A 20,488-nucleotide genomic window follows, 5' to 3' on the forward strand; every position below is an offset into this window, starting at 1 on the left:
TTACTCCTTTGGTTTCTTTTGAGTTCTATAGTTTTAGCTCCTATCTAGGTCTTTCCCATTTTGATTTAATTTTTGCATATAGTGTAAGGGTCCAATTCACACCCTCAAGGCTGAAGTGATTCGTTCAAGGTGAAGTCCATGTTCCAAGCAGAGCAAATCAGAGCCCTTCCATTAGATTTGATATATGGATACTGGGGAAATTTCTCTTAGACCATATAACAATTCAGCAGGGATTTGGCAGCCAAGAGCTACACATAGATATGGAAAGTAACTGCTTGAGAACTAAACCAGCAGAGGCACTCTGGACCCAGGGATGGAAAGGCCGACCGAGCCTGAAGATGTGATTTAAGTCTATCATATCCAGGCTCTCCTGAGTTTTGGACTTCCCAGGTATGGGAGTCCAGGATTCTTCTCTTTGCCTGTTTGTGTTGTTTTTGTCACTTGATCTTGGAGAGTGCCGACTAATGGACGACTTAGGTTTATTTAAAGTGCCTCTGACAGGTTTTGATTCAACAAAGGAACCAGTGATTCTATGGATCAAATTGTACACCTAGGACATAGGTCGAAGGCTCTTTGCTACTTATCCCCTTAATTTTAAGGAACACTGCTTATAATTTGCTCACTTACCTGACGGTACATTTTACAGCTAACTTCATGGATAAACTAGGAAACCTTTCTACTCTGATTCAAGTTATGAAAGGATGACTGCGGTTTATCTTTGGCTGCAGGAACCAATTGTCAACCCCCTTTAACATTTTCTAGGTCAAAATTATTTTGGTCATGCTTTATGATGAGAAACCATGGAGTCTAAATTGAGCTGCAGATGCAGCTCAAGTAATTGGGCTCTCCCGTCTATCATATGGGAGGTAGAGGGTTCAATTCCCAGGGCCTCCTGGTGGAGGGAAGCTGGCCAGCATGGCAAGCTGACCTGCACGGCAAGCTGGCCCATGCAGAGTGCTGGCCAGTGTGGAGGGCTGGCGAAGCAAGATGACACAACAGAGACAGAAAAGAGACAGTTAAGAGATGCAGCAGACCAGGGAACTGAGGTGCGCAAAAAATTTGAGTGCCTCTCTCCTACTTTGGAAGGTCGCAGGATTGGTTCTTGGTGCCGCCTAAAAGAGAAGTAGACACAAGCACACACAGGGAATGGACACAGAGCGCAGACAGTGAGTGCAAAACAATGGAGGGAGAGGTGGGGGGGGAAAAATCTTTAAAAAACAAACAGGGTCATGATTTACTGAATTGATGCAAATCTGACTCTTCTTACAGTTAGCTCATTTCTGTGAAGGAGTATAGAGCCTTCCAATTGAGAGCACTCATCAGGATTTGTGATTTTTGAAATAAGATGTCAACTATCACTTGCTTAATTAGTATCTAAGGCTCATGGATCCACCTTCTACAGCAACATAGGTCCTTATCAGAGTGAATCCTGAAACAGTTATTCAGCCCTATACAAAAATGGAACAAATAATGTCGTGGGAGAAGATTGCTATGACATGTGCAACCTTCTCATTTCTGAGCACTTCAACTTGTTTCTTTGGAAGAAATATGACTGTGTTGTCTGGAGGAGATTCATTCCAGGATAGGCAAAGCTTTGGCTGCAGGGGAACATGTTTTTCTTCTTGAAGTCGTGTTAACATATCCAAAAGTAGGAGGAAAGAAAACCAGCTAGAATGTGTGAATACCATAGTGTTTCCATGCACTACACAAATGTCTATTTTACCAGGAATAAGATTATATTGCCAAACATTTATCTTCTGAGAACTCTTTATTAAAAGATGTAATTATGAAGTTTGGATGATATAAAAATTCTTATCCAGACATAAAAGGACTGACGCAATGGAGGCTGAATTCTAAGGAAATACGCAGTTTAACATGTTTACTGTGTACACTGGTTCTGGCAGACTGCTGCCTATTGGCTCTTTTATTAACCAGCTGCCATACTTTATTTCCATGTGTTAACTAAGAACTGGAGGTTCGAAGGGAATATGGGTTTCTTCTTCCCAAATAATACACTTCCTCTATAGTGGCAAAACATCCATACTGACTCTGCAACTTATTTTCAGATTCTAAGGTGATATTCAATTTTCCTGTTTTTTTGTTTTTGTTTTTTTTTTTCTTATTCCCACATTTCTGGTAGAAGAGATTTGGTCTCTTGCTAGTTTGAGAAGCAGGGAGTCACATGAAAAAGGCTAAGAGCATAGTGCACTGTAGAGCAATCTCAATAGGAATCCATCCCACCATCTCATAATGGGTTGAAAATTTTTATGCTAGCCTCAACTCTTCAAAACGTCAAATTCCATCACTGACAAACTAGTTTTCTGAAAATGAAAATTTTGTCTTTTTTGAAGATACATAGATCACACAAAATTAGTATTTTTGAGTAGCCCTGAATCCTGAAGGTGCTAAGCAAATGTCTTATTTGGAAAATATTTCTTGAATGTTATCTAGGACAGTTATATATTATGAAGTTTAAAGCAAATATGCCTACTTTAAAAATAAATAATTTTAAAGTTTTAAACTACACAGGAAAATATTTTTAATGATGCTAGAGTCTGTTAAAGCATATAAAAATAAAATAGAGAAACCTTGGGGTAACAAGGCTAATGTTCAATTCTCTGGAAACCAGATAATCTGGCATTGTCCAAGTCTAGACCTGTGCCTTCCAATATAATGGCCACCCATGCAACATCTGGCTATTTTTTGAAATGTGAATAAACTGAGATGTGCCAATAAATGTAATATACACACTGAAATTCAAAGACATGCTGTGAAAAAAGAATATAAAATATTTCATTAATAACATACTGATTATATACTGAAATATTTGGGGTTAAATTGGATTGAATAAAATACATCAAAATTCATTTCAACTTTTTGCTTGATATGGTTACTAAAAAATTTTAAATCACCTATGTGGCTCAAATTTCTATGGAAATGTGTAGTTCATTAGTCTGAAGCACGTAAGAGGCCTGAAACTCTTGCTTATGTCTGACCACTAACAAGAATTTTCTCCTCTGATGCAAATAGGGGGCCTTGTTGGGGAGCTGATGTAGCTCAGTGGTTGAGTGCTTGCTTTCCACATACAAGGTTCCAGGATCAATCCCTGGTGCCTCCTTAAAAAAAAAAAATCTACCTATATCTATATATAGAGGCCTTATAATCTATTTGTTTCACACATTTGGAATGCATGGGAATTAGTATTATCAAAGGCTACTTAGAATAAGGAGATTAACAAGACTTGTAAAAGGGGGAAATAAACTTGGTACCAGAGAGATCCTGATAGAGTCCATGTTCTATATCTCATTTAATAATTTCCATTTCTCACTCAGAGGAAACCTTTTGAGGGTCCAATGGCCTTCTAGGGCACTTCCTTCAGATGACGACTTAGGATCCAGGGATGCCAATACCATGGCAGAGAAAGACGGCTGATTTTTAAATGCTCCCACATAGAGAAGCTATACTGCCTATGCTTAAAGTTCATGACTCTGGCTTTATGTAAGGGAGATGCAAGAGAGTGCATGGGTGTTTACTGAAAAGTAAATGCCCCTGATATAGGACAGTACAAGTTTTGGGTTTCTCAAGGCACTCAGGAAGTCTAATAAAAAACTGGAAAAATGGGGTGGGGGTGGGGGTACAGGACTTGGTCACTTTTCTGAACACCTGAGAGGGCAGGTCTAAGCAGCAGCTCCTGTCAGTTGAGTACTGGAGCTGGTAAGAGAGCATCACCTTCCCTTTAGCCAAAGAATGACTTTCCCAAAGCTGGGAAGAGAACAGGATCTATTATTCAACCTCATTTTCTTTGTTTTTGTTTCCACTTTCCTTTTCAAGTAACACAGTCAGCATATATATATGTAGTAGATTGCTTTTATTTTCTTCCTTTTTTAATCAAAGGAAAGCAATTACAGAAACATTTATGGAAAATGACAAGCAAAAAAATACCCTTTCCAAATTATGCTGACAATGATTGATATGAACTGTGGCTCATAAATATGCCCAATTATCTATTATAACCATGTTTCCTGCATTATATCTTCAATATACAGGAAAAAATTTACTTATCTATGTATGTGTCTACTGTTCAGTATGTATACCCTACATGCATGGCAACACCATCAGCTTCTTGGCCTTTAAAAATATATATAACTATGCACTATATGTTATAATGCTAGTTGCTTTGTATTTCTAAGTTGTTTATACAAATGCAGAAACGTAAAATCTAAAATATAGTTTAGAAAGTAAATCTGGCAGCTTGTAGCTCAACCAGTGAGTGCTATCAGCAAGAATCCCTAATCCCCACCATTCCGTTACTAACATAGTAACATGAAACACAACAGAATGTATTAAGTGTACATCATACATTTATTACCAACAACCCTCTCAACTCCAAAATTGGGCACAGGGATTAAAAATAAAAATTCATTGCACTACTTAGTAAAGCATTACTAGTAACTTTCATAAAAAATGTACAAACTTTGTTAAAAATTTATCAAGCCTTCAAATGATTTGGTTACAGATATTTATAATACGTACATTTAAAACTATATGTTAACTGATACAATGGAATATGATTTAAGGAAATGACTCAGCAAATGATTCCAAAACCACCCCTGTAAGCTTTCATAATCTGAAACAAACAGCAAGATGAGGTAACCAAATGTACCAACAGGGGGAAAAACAGCTTTCTAATGAAGGCCTAAAGACATCTGTGAAAAATACTCTCATAAGTGGAAGATCTCATTCAAAATATTATAAGAGGCCCAAATTTTAAGAATCTTAAGAAATCACATTTCTGAGAATGTATAAAATCTACAGATGTGTTCACATTTTCCAGATTTTGCTCAAAAAGACAAATTCAGATCAGGAAATTCTAATATGAGATCTTGATACTTGGGGGCCTTGACTTGCTTTATTTGTTGGCAGTGGTTGGGGGCGGCGGGGGGGATGGAAGAGTGTAAAAAAAAAAAAGTTGACAACTCGTGTCAAAAAAACCCCCAACAAACAAACAAACAAAACTCCACAGCAGAGTTAAGATGGTAAAGCCAATATTGTTTAAGAAGAAGAGGAAGGTTAACAAATCAACATCTGCGTGCTATCTGGTGCCTCACCGGAGGTGAAAACAGCTGGGCATATTCAATTGTTCTTCCTCTTTTGTTAGCCTCAAAATTGCTCACTTTGGCTAGTCTAAGTTGGTTAAGAACACATAAATGTGTGCTAATATACACTATCCATGTTAATAAGCAAGTCTGCACACATTTCTAAGAGCCCTGTGCAAAGAAAGACATCCCCAAAGAGAGATCAGTCATAAAAGTACAATAATTCAGGATTTTACCAAAGTAGACCCTGCTGCCTCCAAAATGGACAATTGCCTCTCAAAAATTTACTAGAAAGGGTATTACGACAAAAATTCATAGTTGGAGGGAGGGAAGAAAATGTTACTTTTCCTAGTCATTAGTACAATGTGCCTTGTTAATTAGGTATCTCTATGTAAATTAGAAAAAGTGCTTTACTTGCATGCTTCAATAAAATGAATACTGAGTATAGTAGTGTTATGTTAGATCTGTACAGATAAAAATTTTTTTCAGCTATATAAAAGAGTCTATGTATAAGATGGGCCTTTACCATTTAAACATGATTCTTTTAATTAATAAAAAAAGATTAAATGATACGTGATTAATATGTAGCTGATCATTATGCCAATAATTTTGGTCTTTAACATATTTTTTATTCCTCAGGAACAGGTGGGGAATATCTGAAAGATTTAAAAATAACATGTACATTTTACCACTGTTTAGATGTATTTCTTCTGACACACTGACAAATCTATGGGCAAACAGAAAGTATGCAAAATCCTTTTTGTATAACTAGATAGAGGCAACAGTGTCTGGAAAAGGGCAAAATTGTGCTTTTGTGTGAACTGACTTCACTGAACTCTAGGCTGTGATGAGCTTATAGAGACTTCAAGGGAGGGCAAGCAGCATGGCAGTAACGAGCAGTTAACACTGAGTAGAAAACTGACAGAGAGCCAACTGAAAGTTGAGTGAGGCTGGCAGCAAGTTATCACAGTCCTGACTAGAATTATGCAGCTTGTGCTATTGCCAACAAAGCAGTGACAGCAACTATAGGGAGAGGAAGACAATGCTGAATACATTGAAAGAATGTGAGATGAATCTAAATGTTTAAAAAATGACTTTAAACAATCTGAATTATGGTGAATGAACCTTTAAAAAAGCATACAGCTATGTATTATTTCATATCAACTAAATGAAGGTCAATTCCTGTTTTACAGCATTATTTTTATACAAAAATCAAATCTTCATTTATACTGCAAGTATTCTGGACACCTGTTGTAGTCAACTTTTCTCATTCAAACAAAAATTAAAAGGAAAAGCAATAAAATATCAAAGCAAATCAGGTCTAAGGAATACAAGCTGTCACAGCACTTCATCCATCCTGGAAACAAGGGTTTTGATGAAACACACATTTACCGAGGGAAGGAGAACTAGACAACTTTCAGAATTAGAGCTTGGAAGGTGAATTAACATAAAAAGAAAAATAATTTTCTTAAAGGAATTTAGTTGCCTATGGGAGCTTGAACAAAGAACAAATATCAGAAGTCGAGCTGGGTTAACAAATTTTGTTCTGGTAGAAGTCAAGGAGGTAAGACTTCATGGGACCAGTGGTATTCTCAGAAAATATATTACTCAAATATCTTCAGAATAGATTACAAATCTAAACATTAAAAAAAAAAAATCACAGGTTCTTTCTGTAACAAGCTTAATGGAAATGTAAAGGAAAAAACAAAGTATCAACATTCAAATCATTGATTAAAATGCTAATATTGCTAACTGATGATGTATGATATTGCACCTTCTTTTTGGAAACAGCAAGTTGAAGATTAAAAAATTTCTTTTTCACAACAGAATAAAAAATCAGGTTCATGGAGTGAGAATCTGTTATATTTTTTTCCTAAGAGACCCACTTAGGACCGACCACCAATGATGAGAAGGTGACAGCTGCCTGAAGCAAAGGAAGAAGACCTTTCTCATTCCATTCACTGGGAGGGAAAGGGGTGGAGTATTCAATGCTTATAATTGATGCACCCTTAGCAATCAGTGTGCAACAGCAAACACAAGGGGAAAAAACCAGTGTACAGTACTAGTGCTGTTTAAATAACACACCAGATTATACATTGCAGCATAATTAAAACTACACACACATTCTTGGTACATGCTGGTATATAGGATTCATACACACATTAGCTACCATGCCCTCACACAAGTAGTTGTACACACTCTCTCTCAAACACACGCAGATACATTTGTCACCAACAGGCATACACTGCATTCATTTCCACTCACAGTTTCTGAAGGCTCTATATAAGGTAGATTGCTATATCTTCTGGAGCTAACACTTTTTATAAAAGCACATGCTAAAAGATCACGTCCACTGTAATCTTGCAGCAACACTCGGAATGATCACACAAAAACCAGGGAATGTTAGTGCACACACAAAATTAAGCTAAAGAAAAATTCTTTGGAGTTCCAATCACACGGTTAGTATAACAATCCCATAATTGTGAAGACTAATTGTAAGCTTTTATAGTTGATTAAGTCACACAGTGCAAAGAAAGGTCCACTGACCCTTTTGGTAAAGGGAGGGCTGGAAGCCACACAGATTAAGTTCAATGGATAGTCCGTATATACATGTGATGAGGAACACCCAAACTAAATTTGTGCTCTTAGTTGGTCATTCTGAATCCCGATGCACTTCTGAAGCATCCGCTCGGCAAATTGGGCAAGTACGATTTGCCTATAAAACAAGAGAGAAAACTTGTCTGAATTGTGATATACAATGAAACATAGTAAAAACAATGGAACTTTCTTTACTTTCCACTTAGTTTTTATGTTCTTTGTTCCTTTAAAGAAGTAAAAAACAATTAAGTTTGTCTTTAAAAAAAAAAGTCTCAAAAATGTAATAACTGGTGACTGATTTTAATAGCTCTGTTCCAACATATAGACAATACCCATTGCCAGTTCAGACAAATTTAACTCATTTAAAAGTAAAATCTTGCCTTTTTTTAAAAAAAGAAGGTAAGGAGGATTGAACCCAGGACCTCATATACAGGAAGCAGGTGCTCAATCATTGAGTTACATCTGAGTCCCAATGAGAGCTGGTTTTATGTTTGTTTTGAGGAGGTACCAGGCATTGAACCCAGGACCTCATACATGGGAAGTGGGTGCTCAACCACCTGAGCTACATCCATTCCCTTGCCTATACTTAATAGAATGAAACTGAAGAAAAATCTAATGGCAGTTAGGAATACCTAATTGTAGAACAGGAGATGACACCTATACTTGTGTCTCTACTTATTCAAATACCCTTTCCCCAGCAACTAAACTTTCTCTTACTCCATGCTCAACAAATGGTACCACCATTTTCCTACTTGCTGGAGAGAGAAAAACATGTTATCACCTGTCTTCTTACTTCCTACAACCTGTTTTTCATCAAATACTCTCCTTTCTGCACTATGGTAACTCTTGAATCAATCCTCTTCTTTTTATCCAATAGCTACTATCCATTCTTCCTCTGGACCACCACGTCCTTATTCCATTCTCCACACAGCAATAAAGACCTTTCTAAAACACAGTCTATCCTAACATTCCCCCATTGTTTTCAGAATCAAGTCCAAACTCCTTCACACTGTAGTCCTAGACAAGCTGCCCAGTGGTCATGTCCCTGAATGCTGCTCTCTTGCCACTCTCCCTCACACTCCAGCTATCAGTCATATAAAACTTGTGGTTTTCTAATTCTCCGTTTTCACATCCAATATACATATAATGTTTTCTTTTCCTAAGATGTTACATTTCTTCACCTTTAGGATTCAGTTTGGGGTAGGCTAGGTACATTCTTGACTCTGTGTTCACTCACAGGACAGGTGATATTTTATTCTAATCTTTTCTTACCCTTTCTTCTTCATCAAACTGCAAAGTTATCTAACCAATATTATTACTTCCAAATTAAAACATTCTATTAAAAAACAATATAAAGTAGATTATTACTCAAATTCTGTCACTGCATCACATTTTTATTCTATTATAAATTAAAACTATGAAAATATAAACAATAAAATTATAGAGGGAACTGTGGTGTAACAAATTCAGCCTTGCCCCTATATTCCATGAGACAATCAGGACACTGTCAAGCGCAGATAACTCATTTTCGGTTTTGTTCAATCACTCCCACATTGCTGATTCTTTCAAATTTTTATTGGCATTTTTTCTTCATTCACAGAGATCATATTGAAAGCTGTGTTTCAATTTTCTTTCATCTACCCATCTTCCATGAAACATGGATTCTAAAGTAAACTTACTCCATATGAATCTATGGTCAATAAAAAAAGAAAATTAAATGTTATTTTCTTCACAGGATGTCACTGCTTTACCTTAAGCCATTTGTCGACACACTTGGCATGGAACTCGTGGTTACAGGGTAAGACTCTAAGTAGCTGCCTTGACTCAAAATCACACATGCATACTACACACCTAAAAAAAGTAGAAAGATCATTAACCATAAAACTGGCTGGTTTTTAAATTTTGTTATAATTACTGAAGCCTACAAAAAAATCGTATCTCACTTATCAAAATGTCAATTTTTAGACAAAATTTTTAGTCCACTGCCCTAAAAAAAATCATGGTATTAATTTTAAGGCATTTATTTAGTAACTTCTCAAGAATGTTCTGCTTTATTGAAAGATTATCAAGAAAATTCTAGTTTAATATCCAAATCAGTCTTACGATTATAAAACTCTTAGGAGAAAACAGATGTAAAATTTTGTGACCATGATTTAGGCGATGGTTTCTTAAGAAATGACACCAAAAGCAAACGTAGATAACTGGATTTCATTAAAATTACAAATTTTGTGCTGCAAAGGACACCATCAAGAAACTGGTAAGACAACCCCTAGAATGGAAGTCATTTTGGAAAATCATATACCTGATAAAGAATTTGTATCTATAACATATAAAGAAACGCTACAACTCAAAAATAAAAACACAAATAACCAAATTAGAAAATGGGCAAAGGAGCCGAGTAGACATTCCCCAAAGAAGGTCAACAAATGGCCAACAAGAACATGAAAAGATGATAAATGTCATTAGCCACCAGGGAAATGCAAATCAAAACCACAATGAGATACCACTTCACACTCACTAGGATGGCTAGGCTCAAAAAAGAGATTCTTAATGTTGACAAGGACATGGAAACCACATACGTTGTTGCTACTGGAAATGTGAAATGGTATAGCCACTTAGGAAACCAGTCTGGCAGTTTTAAAGATTTAACAAAGAGTTACCATATGACCCAGTAATTCCACTCTTAGGTATATATCCAAGAGAAATGAAAACATAATCCACTCAGAAACTTGTACGCGAATGTCCACAATAGCATTTACATGTTAGTTTAAAAGTGTGGACAATTTTTTGGCAATAAAAAGAAATGAAGTACAGATACAAGCTACAATGTGGATGAACCTTGAAAATATGCTAAATGAAAGAAGCCACATCAAAACCACATCTGATATGGCTGGAAATGTCCATCTGGAAATGTCCAGAACATCTGGAAATGTCCAGAACAGACAAATCTATAATGAAATAAAGTAGCCTGGGGGATGCCTAGGGCTTGGTGTTGAAAAGCAATGGGGAATGATGGCTAAGATGAATGGGAAGACGTATGGGATTTCCTTTTGGGGTAACAAAAACTGTTCTAGATTTGATTGTAGTGATGGTTACACAACTTTATGAGTATCCTAAAACCCAATGAATTCTATACTTTAAATAGGTGAATTTTATGAAGTACAGCACAGTAAAGTTCTTCTTTAAAAAGAAACTGTAATAAGCAGACTCTTCATGTAAAAACCTAAACTTTACATGTATGAGATTTTTCATATTAAAACATTCTAGAATTTAAATTGGAAAACACACAATTTCTAGGTAATCTAAAACTCCAGAATAACACTGTCCAATAGAACTTTGAGATGACAGAAATGTTTTACATCTGCACCTTCCAATAAGGTAGCTACTAGCTAGTGCAACTAAGAAATTTAACTTTTTATTTTATTTATATTTAAGTAGCCACATGTAACTAGTGACTAACTTACTGGATAGCATAGGCTAGAGTATGACATTGAGAAAGTTTATCTTTACCTAGTTATCTTTGAATCTCAAGCTTTTATTTCATAATGGTAGAAGAGGATGTTTAACACAGAATGTCAGAAAAATGTACTTACAAAGTCTGTTCTGACTGGTGGTTGTTAGGATTGAACCGGTAAGAAGGAAGTTGTTCAATATCTGCTTTAGTCAGTCCTCGAGGCTTAGCCTCTCCCAGTCGCTCAGCCAAGTTTAACAGGGCCTATAGGGCAAAAAGGCAGTATTTTAATCTTTCTTAACTGTGTGGTTTAATGAATTCCTTGTCCTTTCTATTTCCTATAAATTGGCACTTAGATCTAGAGGTCTGCCTATTTTAATCATAAGGCTCACTGTGTCCAGTTGGCTCTCTTACTGTAGCAGTGATAAATACTGCCTCAATCGATTAACTGATTAGGGGTGGCAAAATGGCAATATACTATCATTACTTCTTCATTTATAAGCTAAAATATTTTCATAATGAACAACTATCCCATACCAAATTACTCAGTAGTATACCTTATATAGAAAAGGCAGGATAAATAAGCCCAATTATTTTTCTTTTAATTTTTGAAATATCACTATAAACACACTTTAATGTATTTCAATATACTGCAGTTATTATGCTTATTGATGTCATACAAGTACCTAGTTTCTCCAGTTTTCAATGACTTTAATTACTCATTTGCTTTCTCCCACAATTTGTGGACTACTTTCCCCTTTACAGACCACCATGCCACAGGGTTAAGGGAGTGACAAACATATAAAAGATGATAAACAATGAGAAGAACAGACTAAATTTAAAAATATCAATAATTAAGGCTGTGATGGCTGTATATGTGGTTTTATTTAGAAAGCACCGGGATAGAACCCAGGACTTTGTACATACAAGGCAACTGTTCAAACACTGAGCTACCCTCATTCCACTATATGTGTTTTAATATGATGCCATCACAATTATGCTCCTGGGACAGCTTTATTTGAAGAATTGGGTCATCTAAATAAACTGATCCCTCTTCACCACCCACCCCCAAACCCTTCTAAATGCTAGACCCAAGATAGGTTGCTAAATTTAATTGATGCTGATTAAAATTAGCATATAAACTTTGGATCAAATTTATGATATAGGTAATATACATATTTTATACCTCTACTGTATACACTATAAGACACTAAGTTCAACTAACACAATTTATGATTTTACCCAATTAAACATGTTCACTAAGCCGTTAGTGGATGGAAAATATAATGATAAGTAAGACTTCAATGAATTTATATGATCTAGCAGGAAGACAACTAAAGGCAGGATATGATCTGATCAGTGCTTAGGAAAACAAAGTACTATGAGAAAAGGAGGGAAAGACACATTTAGATGTGAAGCTAGAAGTGCAAATGCCTTTCACAGAGACAGCAGTATTTGAGCTGGTTTTGAAAGATGGTTATTTTCAAAATGTGGAAGAAGATGGAGGAGTTTCCAGTTAAGGGATCAAAGTGAGTAAATGTACAAAGGCAAGAATGAATAGGATGGACTCCAAAATGGTGGTATTCTGGAAAGAGCCAGGCCTAGGGAGCTTACACTAGGAGATAAAACCAGAAAAGCAAAAAAGACTTTCTTGACTGGTATAAAGCATTCACTTAATCTTATCCATGAAAAGCCCCATTATTCAAATAGACTTAGCCCAATAATTCAGTTTAGAAAGTGATTTCAATGTGAAATACAAAGCATTTTTTATTATACTATGATGATGTCACTGTTTGTTCCAGTGATATGTGTATTAATCAGAAACAAATTGCACTTACATCTTACCCATTACTTCCATAGCTAGAAAATTTCTTTTAAACCAATGTCTTCTTTAGATATGCTTTAGCTCCACTTAATCAAAAGCTATCCCTCTCAGCATCAAGATTTAGGATTAATTTTAGTACAGAATGCCTAAAGGATTAGGAAACTCCTGTTCTTACGTGCCTTGGACAAAACTAATATATACAGTCTAGAAATAAAACAAGTAAATCATTATAGCCTTTTCTCTCTAAAGAAATCTGGAAACAGAATCCAAAGGACACTGCAGTGTGATTATATATGTAGAAAGTAATGAATCAGCATTTTAGAAAACTATAGAGGAAGAATATACTATATGGCTAGAACTCTTCCACAAGCATTAAAAAGAAAGAAAAAAATATGTTTTAAGCTTCTGTATGTGTATCTGTGTATTTCAACCTCTCCCCCATTCTCCAGGTTCAATTCACCTAAAAAATTGTTCCAGTATTTATACAATGAAAATCAAAACTGAGTGAGGCTGGAGTAAGAATGAAGGGTGAAGGAAGTGCCTACCACATGGGAGGTCCAGGGTTCAAAACCCAGGGCCATGTGGTAAACTGGCCCATGCGCAGTACTGATGCGCACAAGGAGTGCCATGCCACGCAGATTCTGGGTGCTGCTGACACAAGCAGACACAGAAGAACACACAGCGAATGTACACAGAGAGCAGAAACTTGGGGGGGGGGGGGGGGGGAAGGGGAGAGAAAAGAAACCAACAAAATATCAAAATTCAAACCTACCTTTCCAGAACCCAAACTGCACCTCCTATGTAATAATATAGTAATGCAACATCACCTCAGTTAGAAGCCCTACTGTCATTTTTTAAAAAAAGATTTATTTATCTCTTTCCTCTCTCCCACCGCCACCCCTCCCCATCTGCTCTGTGTCCATTGCTGTGTGTTCTTCTGTGTCCCCCTGCATTCTTGTCAGCAGCACCAGGAATCCAACTCTCTTTCTGTTGTGTCATCTTGCTGCATCAGCTCTCTGTGTGTGCAGTGCCACTCCTGGACAGGCTGCACTTTTTTTGCATGGGGCTCTCCTTGTGGGGCATACTCCTTGCGTGTGGGGCTCCCCTATGGGGGGGACACCTCTGCATGGCAGGGCACTCCTTGTGAACATCAGCACTGCACCGGGGCCAGCTCACCACACGGGTCAGGAGGCCCTGGGTTTGAACCCTGGACCTTCAATATAGTAGGCGGATGCTCTATCAGTTGAGCCAAATCCGCTTCCCTGCAATCTCCTTTTGCTGAACATCTTTTTGCAACTCTCCCACCCTCACCCCTAACACCATACACTATTCAAATCATCATAATCTGTTGATTCTTGTGTTAACATGCATTCAAAGCTATACTCTCTTTTCTATTTGCAGTTCCCAAACTTCAGAACTTCAGTAGTTTTATAACTTGTTGTTCAATATGGCAGAAGTTTCCTTGCCACCAACTTCCAACCCTGCCCATCTATTCCTTTACACTTCTAGCAGGTTAGGACTCTTAAAAGTAGAGATCTGATGCTATTAACACCAAAATACTTAGTGGCTCCTTCCTCTTCCACAATACTAAAAATTCTGTCCATTTTCTAGGCAGCACCCAAGGACAACCAGATGAGCTTTTCAATCAAATCTCCATTTTCTCCCTTTCCTTTATCCATGGACTATTGTCTTAATCTTATGCATGAAAAGCCCCATTATTCAAGATTCAGCCCAAACATTAATGTTTCCACAAAATCTTTTCAGAACACCCAATCATCTTTCCTTCATTTGGATTCTCATTTGGATTTCTCATTTGGGTTCTCTTGTGGGACTTGTATGTAATTCCAACAGAGTACCACATATACCCAACTATCCTTAAGGATGCTGAACACTTTAATGGCATTATTTGTATCTTGCAATGCACAAAATGCTTGTTTGTCTAATTATATGAGTTAAGTAGAATGCATGCAATTAATACTTTTATCTCTAAATTATTCACCATTCATTTACTAACCTCATAATTTTCTACTTCGCCATCTTCCACATCCAATTCAAAGCTGAAAGTTGGGCCCACTGCAGGTGGCACTGGAAGCATTGATCTGCAGTGAAAACAACCAACACTAATTTAATCAACAGGACAGGAAAGACAGGGCGCCTCTGCTACAGGGATAAGGAATGGCCAGTGTTAATTATTAATGATATCCCTGTAAAGAGACTGACTTGATACCAATAAACGACTGAAAATTGACATTTAAAAAAATATCTAAAAAGCCAAGAAATACTTAGGGATACTTAGGGATAAATTTTAACTAAATATATGCAAGACCTGTACAATAAAAACTATAAAAATACTGCTAAAATAAATTAGAGAAAACAAACATAGATATATATCATGTAAGTAGAAAAAGATGAATATTATTGTCAATTCTCCCACCAAGTTGAATCTATAGATTCCAAGCAATGCCTTTCAAAATGCCAGCAAACTTTTTTGGTAAACAATGACAAGATGATTTTAAAATTTATATGGAAATAAATACATGGGCTCTGGAATAGCAAAAACATGAAGAACAAAGCTGGAGGATTTCTAATATCTGATTTTAACAAACTACAATTATCAAGACAGTATAATATAGGCACATGACACTCTGGTATAAAGATTACATTTCCCAGTCTTACTAGCAGGTAGTTATAGACATTACTGAATTCTGGCCAGTAGGATGTAAGCAGTAGTTATATGTGCAACTTCTAAGTATCCTGGGGGGAAATCAGGTAGGCAGAGGAATTCATTTTCATTTTTGCTAGCTAGAATATATACAAAATGGCCAGAGCTTGAGGAGCCATCTAAAAACATGTGGTGGATGCCACAAAACTCTGAGAATGGGACAATCCTTCTTTATGACCACGTGGCTAACAAACAATCCTTGTGTTGCCTACTTCTAAACTTCACCACCTGAGAGAGAAGTAAACAAACATTTAAGTTCTCATTTGGATTCTCTCATGGGACTTGTAGCTCTCTATTAGAAAGAGAGAGTGGTCTAAGACAGACATAACTCTGCTTCTCCTCTTCCTCCTTAGATAGCAGCAATGGCATCAAGAGCTGGGTAACAAGAGGTGGCAAGTGACATAAGTTATAAAAGAGGCAAAAATCTCAATCTCTGTCTTTTGTCTCTTGACTTGTTAAATCTATTTTCTGGCTCACCAATTTCTTCCTTCCCCACTTCTCCCATCTCCTTGGCTCTTTCCTTTCTTTCACTTAAACTGGCTCATCCATCCCAACACCTAAGCATAAGTAAAAACAAATATCTAAAACACCCTAAATTACATACTACATAGAAGACATTCATAAAGGAAAGAGAATCTAGTAAGTGTAAAAAATCAGAACTCATTAAAGTAAGAAAGAACTTACAGCACATATGGTAGTAGGCTGGGATGATAAGGGGGAGGTGGAATTGGCTGCTGGGATCGATATCTACTACGTCCTGTGAGCCTCCGAGGCATAAATGGAGGATAAGGCTATAGGATGAGAAATGTCAAGATGATTTAAGATCATTCATTCTACCTTTATAACTACTTAATATGATGAGTAATCTCTTTTTTTAAAAAAAAAACCTACAAAGTTGTGTACTATTCAAGGGGTATTTAATATTCCTTAAATGTTAACAGTATAGATGTGTCAACCTGTTTAAACACATGCTTAGATATATTTCTAAACATAACCTTCCAACTGAATGTTTTCAAGTAACACCTAAAATTCTAAATATGCTGAAAGTTAAAGAGAAACACAACAAATAAAAGATTGCAAAGCAATTAATAAATTATAATATATCAATGTACAAAAACTTACTACTCCAAAGGACACCTCCTGATGCAAAGGATCATGTGTTAAGAACTGCAAAGGAGCTGATGGAGGTAATGTTGGGGGGTGGGCTGATGGAGGGTAAGTAAAACCTCCCACAGGAAGATGTTCTCCTAAGAGTTCCACTTCATTTTCTATCCTTTGTAGAGGCTGAAGGGAAAAAAGCAAACTAATATACTTCCAGTGTTTAGATAGGTAATGCTTTCTAATAAAACAAAACAAAGAAACAAAACTCCCCAAAATAGCTTTAAGAGCCAGGTATGGATGGATCTCTTGACATTTATGTCAATCTAAAATCTATATTTTAGATGAGGAAGATATATAGACTACAGTAAAAATCCTTTTAATTTAAGAATATCTCTAAAATATGTTATTAAACATTTCCACTATGCATTAATAGATACATTTCTTTTTACTACTTGAACCTAAGATCTCTTAAAATGAAAGGAAAAACGATAAAAAAGTCATCTAGTCAAGCCAATTACATAAGTTAAAATTATTTATTATTTAATGTCATCTTGCCCTACTAATAGGATTTTCAGACAATCTTCATCAGATGAAACAGAATATGAGGTATATTTATAAATCAGAACCAGAGCTAAATAGGACAAGATAGAGAGGGCAGCATTCGGTAATAGAAAGACTATGGCCTTTTGGCATTAGACAGAAACCTGTGCTGTCACTAATCAGCCATGTGACTTTATTAGGTAAAGTACTCAATTTGAGCCTCAGTATCATCAACACAACCAACATGTTCACAGCTTACTCCAAAAGAAAGCTGTGAACACTGAGGCAGTACACAAGCACAAAATATGTGTTCTCTTTGGAAAAAAAGAACAATTTTATTGAGATATTATTCACGAGCTATAATATTCTCCATTTTAAAGCATACATTTCGATGGATTTTAGTGTATTAGAGCTGTGCAACTACCACCACTATCTAATTTCAGAGCATTTCCATCACCCCAGAAAGAAACCCCATTAGCAATCACAACCCATTTCTGCCCCTTACAGCCCCTGTGCAAATGCATCCCTTAGCCCTAAACAACCGCTATTTTCTGTGTCTATACTGGAGACATATATTTTTTGTGTCTTGTATATTCTGGATGCTTCATAAAACTGGAACCATACAATATGTGACCTTTTGTGCCTGGTTTATTTCACTTAGCATAGTATTTTCAAAATTAATCCATGTTGTCATTTGTATCAGGTACTTTATTACTTTTTATGGCTGAATAATATTCCATTGTATGGACATATCACATTTTGTTTATTTATCAGATGATGGACATTCAGTATTTCCACTTTTTGGCTATTATGAATAATGCCATGAACATTTTTGTGCACACATTTTCATGTGGGCATGTTTTCAATTCCCTTAGGAACATGTGTTTTTAAATACTGGCTTGACTTCCTTCCTTAGTTGCAAAACAGTGACACATTATTCAAATGTAAGTGATTACTAACATTTTAATTATGCAGCTTACATATATCTGAAAGAAATCACAACTGCTCAGCCTTATGGCAACACAAGTGAACTTAAGTCCTGATCTGGCTATATGATATAATAGAATTCCAGATTCAGATACAAGTGAAGGTTGAATTCTATTTTAACTTTGAATTCCCAGATACTAGATGCTAAAAAGAAGAGCACCCTGGCATAAATTTTGTCCTGATTCTCATAAATATTTTCTTGAAGAAGTAGTTCTAATCTATCAGATTAGCTAAATTTCTATCACAGTTGGCTTCTATAGCTATCAGGAAAGCAACCTGGTAAGCTGACCTCTCTCTGGTACCCAGTATGACGCACAAACCCTTAGTAAAGGATGGTTAGCTTCTGCTATGATAAGACTCTCAAGTTCCTTTCAAAGATTGATACCTTCCAAAATATCCGTTTGTTATCTTTTCTATTCCCTCTTAATGCCTGATGATTCAAGATGCTGAACTTGGTCTGTCTAAAAAACAACTGGACTTTCTTCCTGTGCCATTTCTTACACTTACATAGCACTTACCACCCTCTACCCTCACCAAGTACTATGCTTCTCAGCTATAATCCAGCCCCAGGACAGAATTAACTCTTAGTTGGCAATCATACCTGCTTTTCAAAAGAGTTGCAGAAAACAGGCCTATTCTCATGTTTTGGAAAAAAGCAATTGAGGCTTGAACGGTTAATTTACTTGTGCAGGGATATAGAAATGGAATATCTAAGGGTAAAAATTCTAATCTCCTAATATCTAGTTTGTGGGGGGTGGGGATCAATAAATGAATACAAATATTATTACAACAAGCATTAACAACTATATAATATTTTCATTTTCCAATTTAAAAACATATAAAGGGTAGGGGGAAGTACAACTAAATGAAAATTTTTCTTCAGATTTACTTCCTGTTCCAGGATTACAGATATGAAGGAGCAGCACACATTTAAATTAGACAACTGACATATAAATAAGTAGGATAATTTAAGAAACCAAAATTATATTGCTAAATATGTCTATATTAATTTTTTTTTTTAGGCGGTACTAGGGACTGAACCTAGGACTTTGGACATGGGAAGCAGGCATTCAACCACTGAGATACACATCCCCTCCCCAGTAAGAGTTGGGTTTGTGGGGGGAGAAGGGGAGGGAGAGGAAGGGGGTAGGTACTGGGGATCAAACCCAGGGCCTTGTACATGAGAAATAGACACTCAATCACTTGAGCTACATCTGCTCCCCTCTATATTAATTTTTATGTCTGTGGATTCTTTTAATTCTTTTAAGAAGGAAAAAAAGCCTATATCATCATGTTTAAACTATAACAACTTACAGACAATATGCCTTTTAGGGCTAAACATTCTGGAAAAATTAAAAACATAAGAATAAAGATACCTACCGATCGTGACTGTTGTGTTTGGAAAGGGACAAACTGGCCTGGAGGTGGCAAATGAGGAGGATGATGTGGAGAAAGGTGAGGAGGATGTAAAAGAAATGGATCACTAGAAATAAGGGGAGGAAATGCAGCATATGGTACTGGTAAGTGCTGAACTGAACATGCCTGAAGCATCTGTAAGAGAAAGTATCAGAATATATCATTTAATTAAAAAAATACAGTGAGATTGAAATCTGTCATTACCATAGAACCCCCAAATCACACCACAATGTTTTTAATAACCTATGTTAACAATGACATATATTTTGGTATTTACAATTAAAGTACTGGTAACTAGTAATTATTCTGCCTATTATATAGTTTTACAAATCAGTCAAAATATCTATTTTTTATTCTAGTCTTTTTAATACCAGTGAGATGGAGGAAAAGTGTTGCTGAATAGAAGACCCTCCCTCTACTTAAAGATGCAGGGATACTACTGCTATTTCAAGAAAGTATCCTTTTCAATCTTGTAAAATTTTTCATTTCTAGGATTTTTATATTTATAAGAGCCCAACTATCACAAATAATTGCCTTGTGGTCTCTCAATATTTTAAGTTTGCAACTTTAGCATACTAGTTCTATAATTTATTACTGAGAAAGCAAGTTTGGGTAAATTAATCTGTTAAACTGGTATTGAAATTTTTATGTGTGTATGTGTTTATTTTAATCTCACATTCAGATCAGGGTGTTAGGGCTCTACTTAGATTTTACTTTGGAGATATTATTGATCTTAGTTAAGCCATTTAAAT

The 20,488-nt window shown here is 36.1% G+C and overlaps 1 protein-coding gene across 9 annotated transcripts in view; it reads right to left on the reverse strand.

Moving 5' to 3' along the window:
- Positions 1–4,343: 4,343 nt before the first annotated feature.
- Positions 4,344–20,488, reverse strand: part of RNF38 (ring finger protein 38) — a 189,008-nt gene continuing 172,863 nt past the window's right edge. For all 9 annotated transcript variants that reach the window (XM_004457274.4, XM_058302086.1, XM_058302084.1 and 6 more), the window contains 7 exons: positions 19,701–19,871; positions 16,815–16,976; positions 16,377–16,483; positions 14,985–15,069; positions 11,288–11,409; positions 9,446–9,545; positions 4,344–7,812 (listed from right to left, as the gene is read on the reverse strand). In XM_004457274.4, the coding sequence (XP_004457331.2) occupies positions 7,750–7,812; positions 9,446–9,545; positions 11,288–11,409; positions 14,985–15,069; positions 16,377–16,483; positions 16,815–16,976; positions 19,701–19,871 (810 nt within the window). In that variant the 3' untranslated portion in view covers positions 4,344–7,749. The remainder of the gene's footprint in view (positions 7,813–9,445; positions 9,546–11,287; positions 11,410–14,984; positions 15,070–16,376; positions 16,484–16,814; positions 16,977–19,700; positions 19,872–20,488) is intronic.

This window comes from Dasypus novemcinctus, chromosome 8 (assembly GCF_030445035.2).
Source record: "Dasypus novemcinctus isolate mDasNov1 chromosome 8, mDasNov1.1.hap2, whole genome shotgun sequence".
In the NCBI taxonomy this organism is placed as follows: Eukaryota; Metazoa; Chordata; class Mammalia; order Cingulata; family Dasypodidae; genus Dasypus; species Dasypus novemcinctus.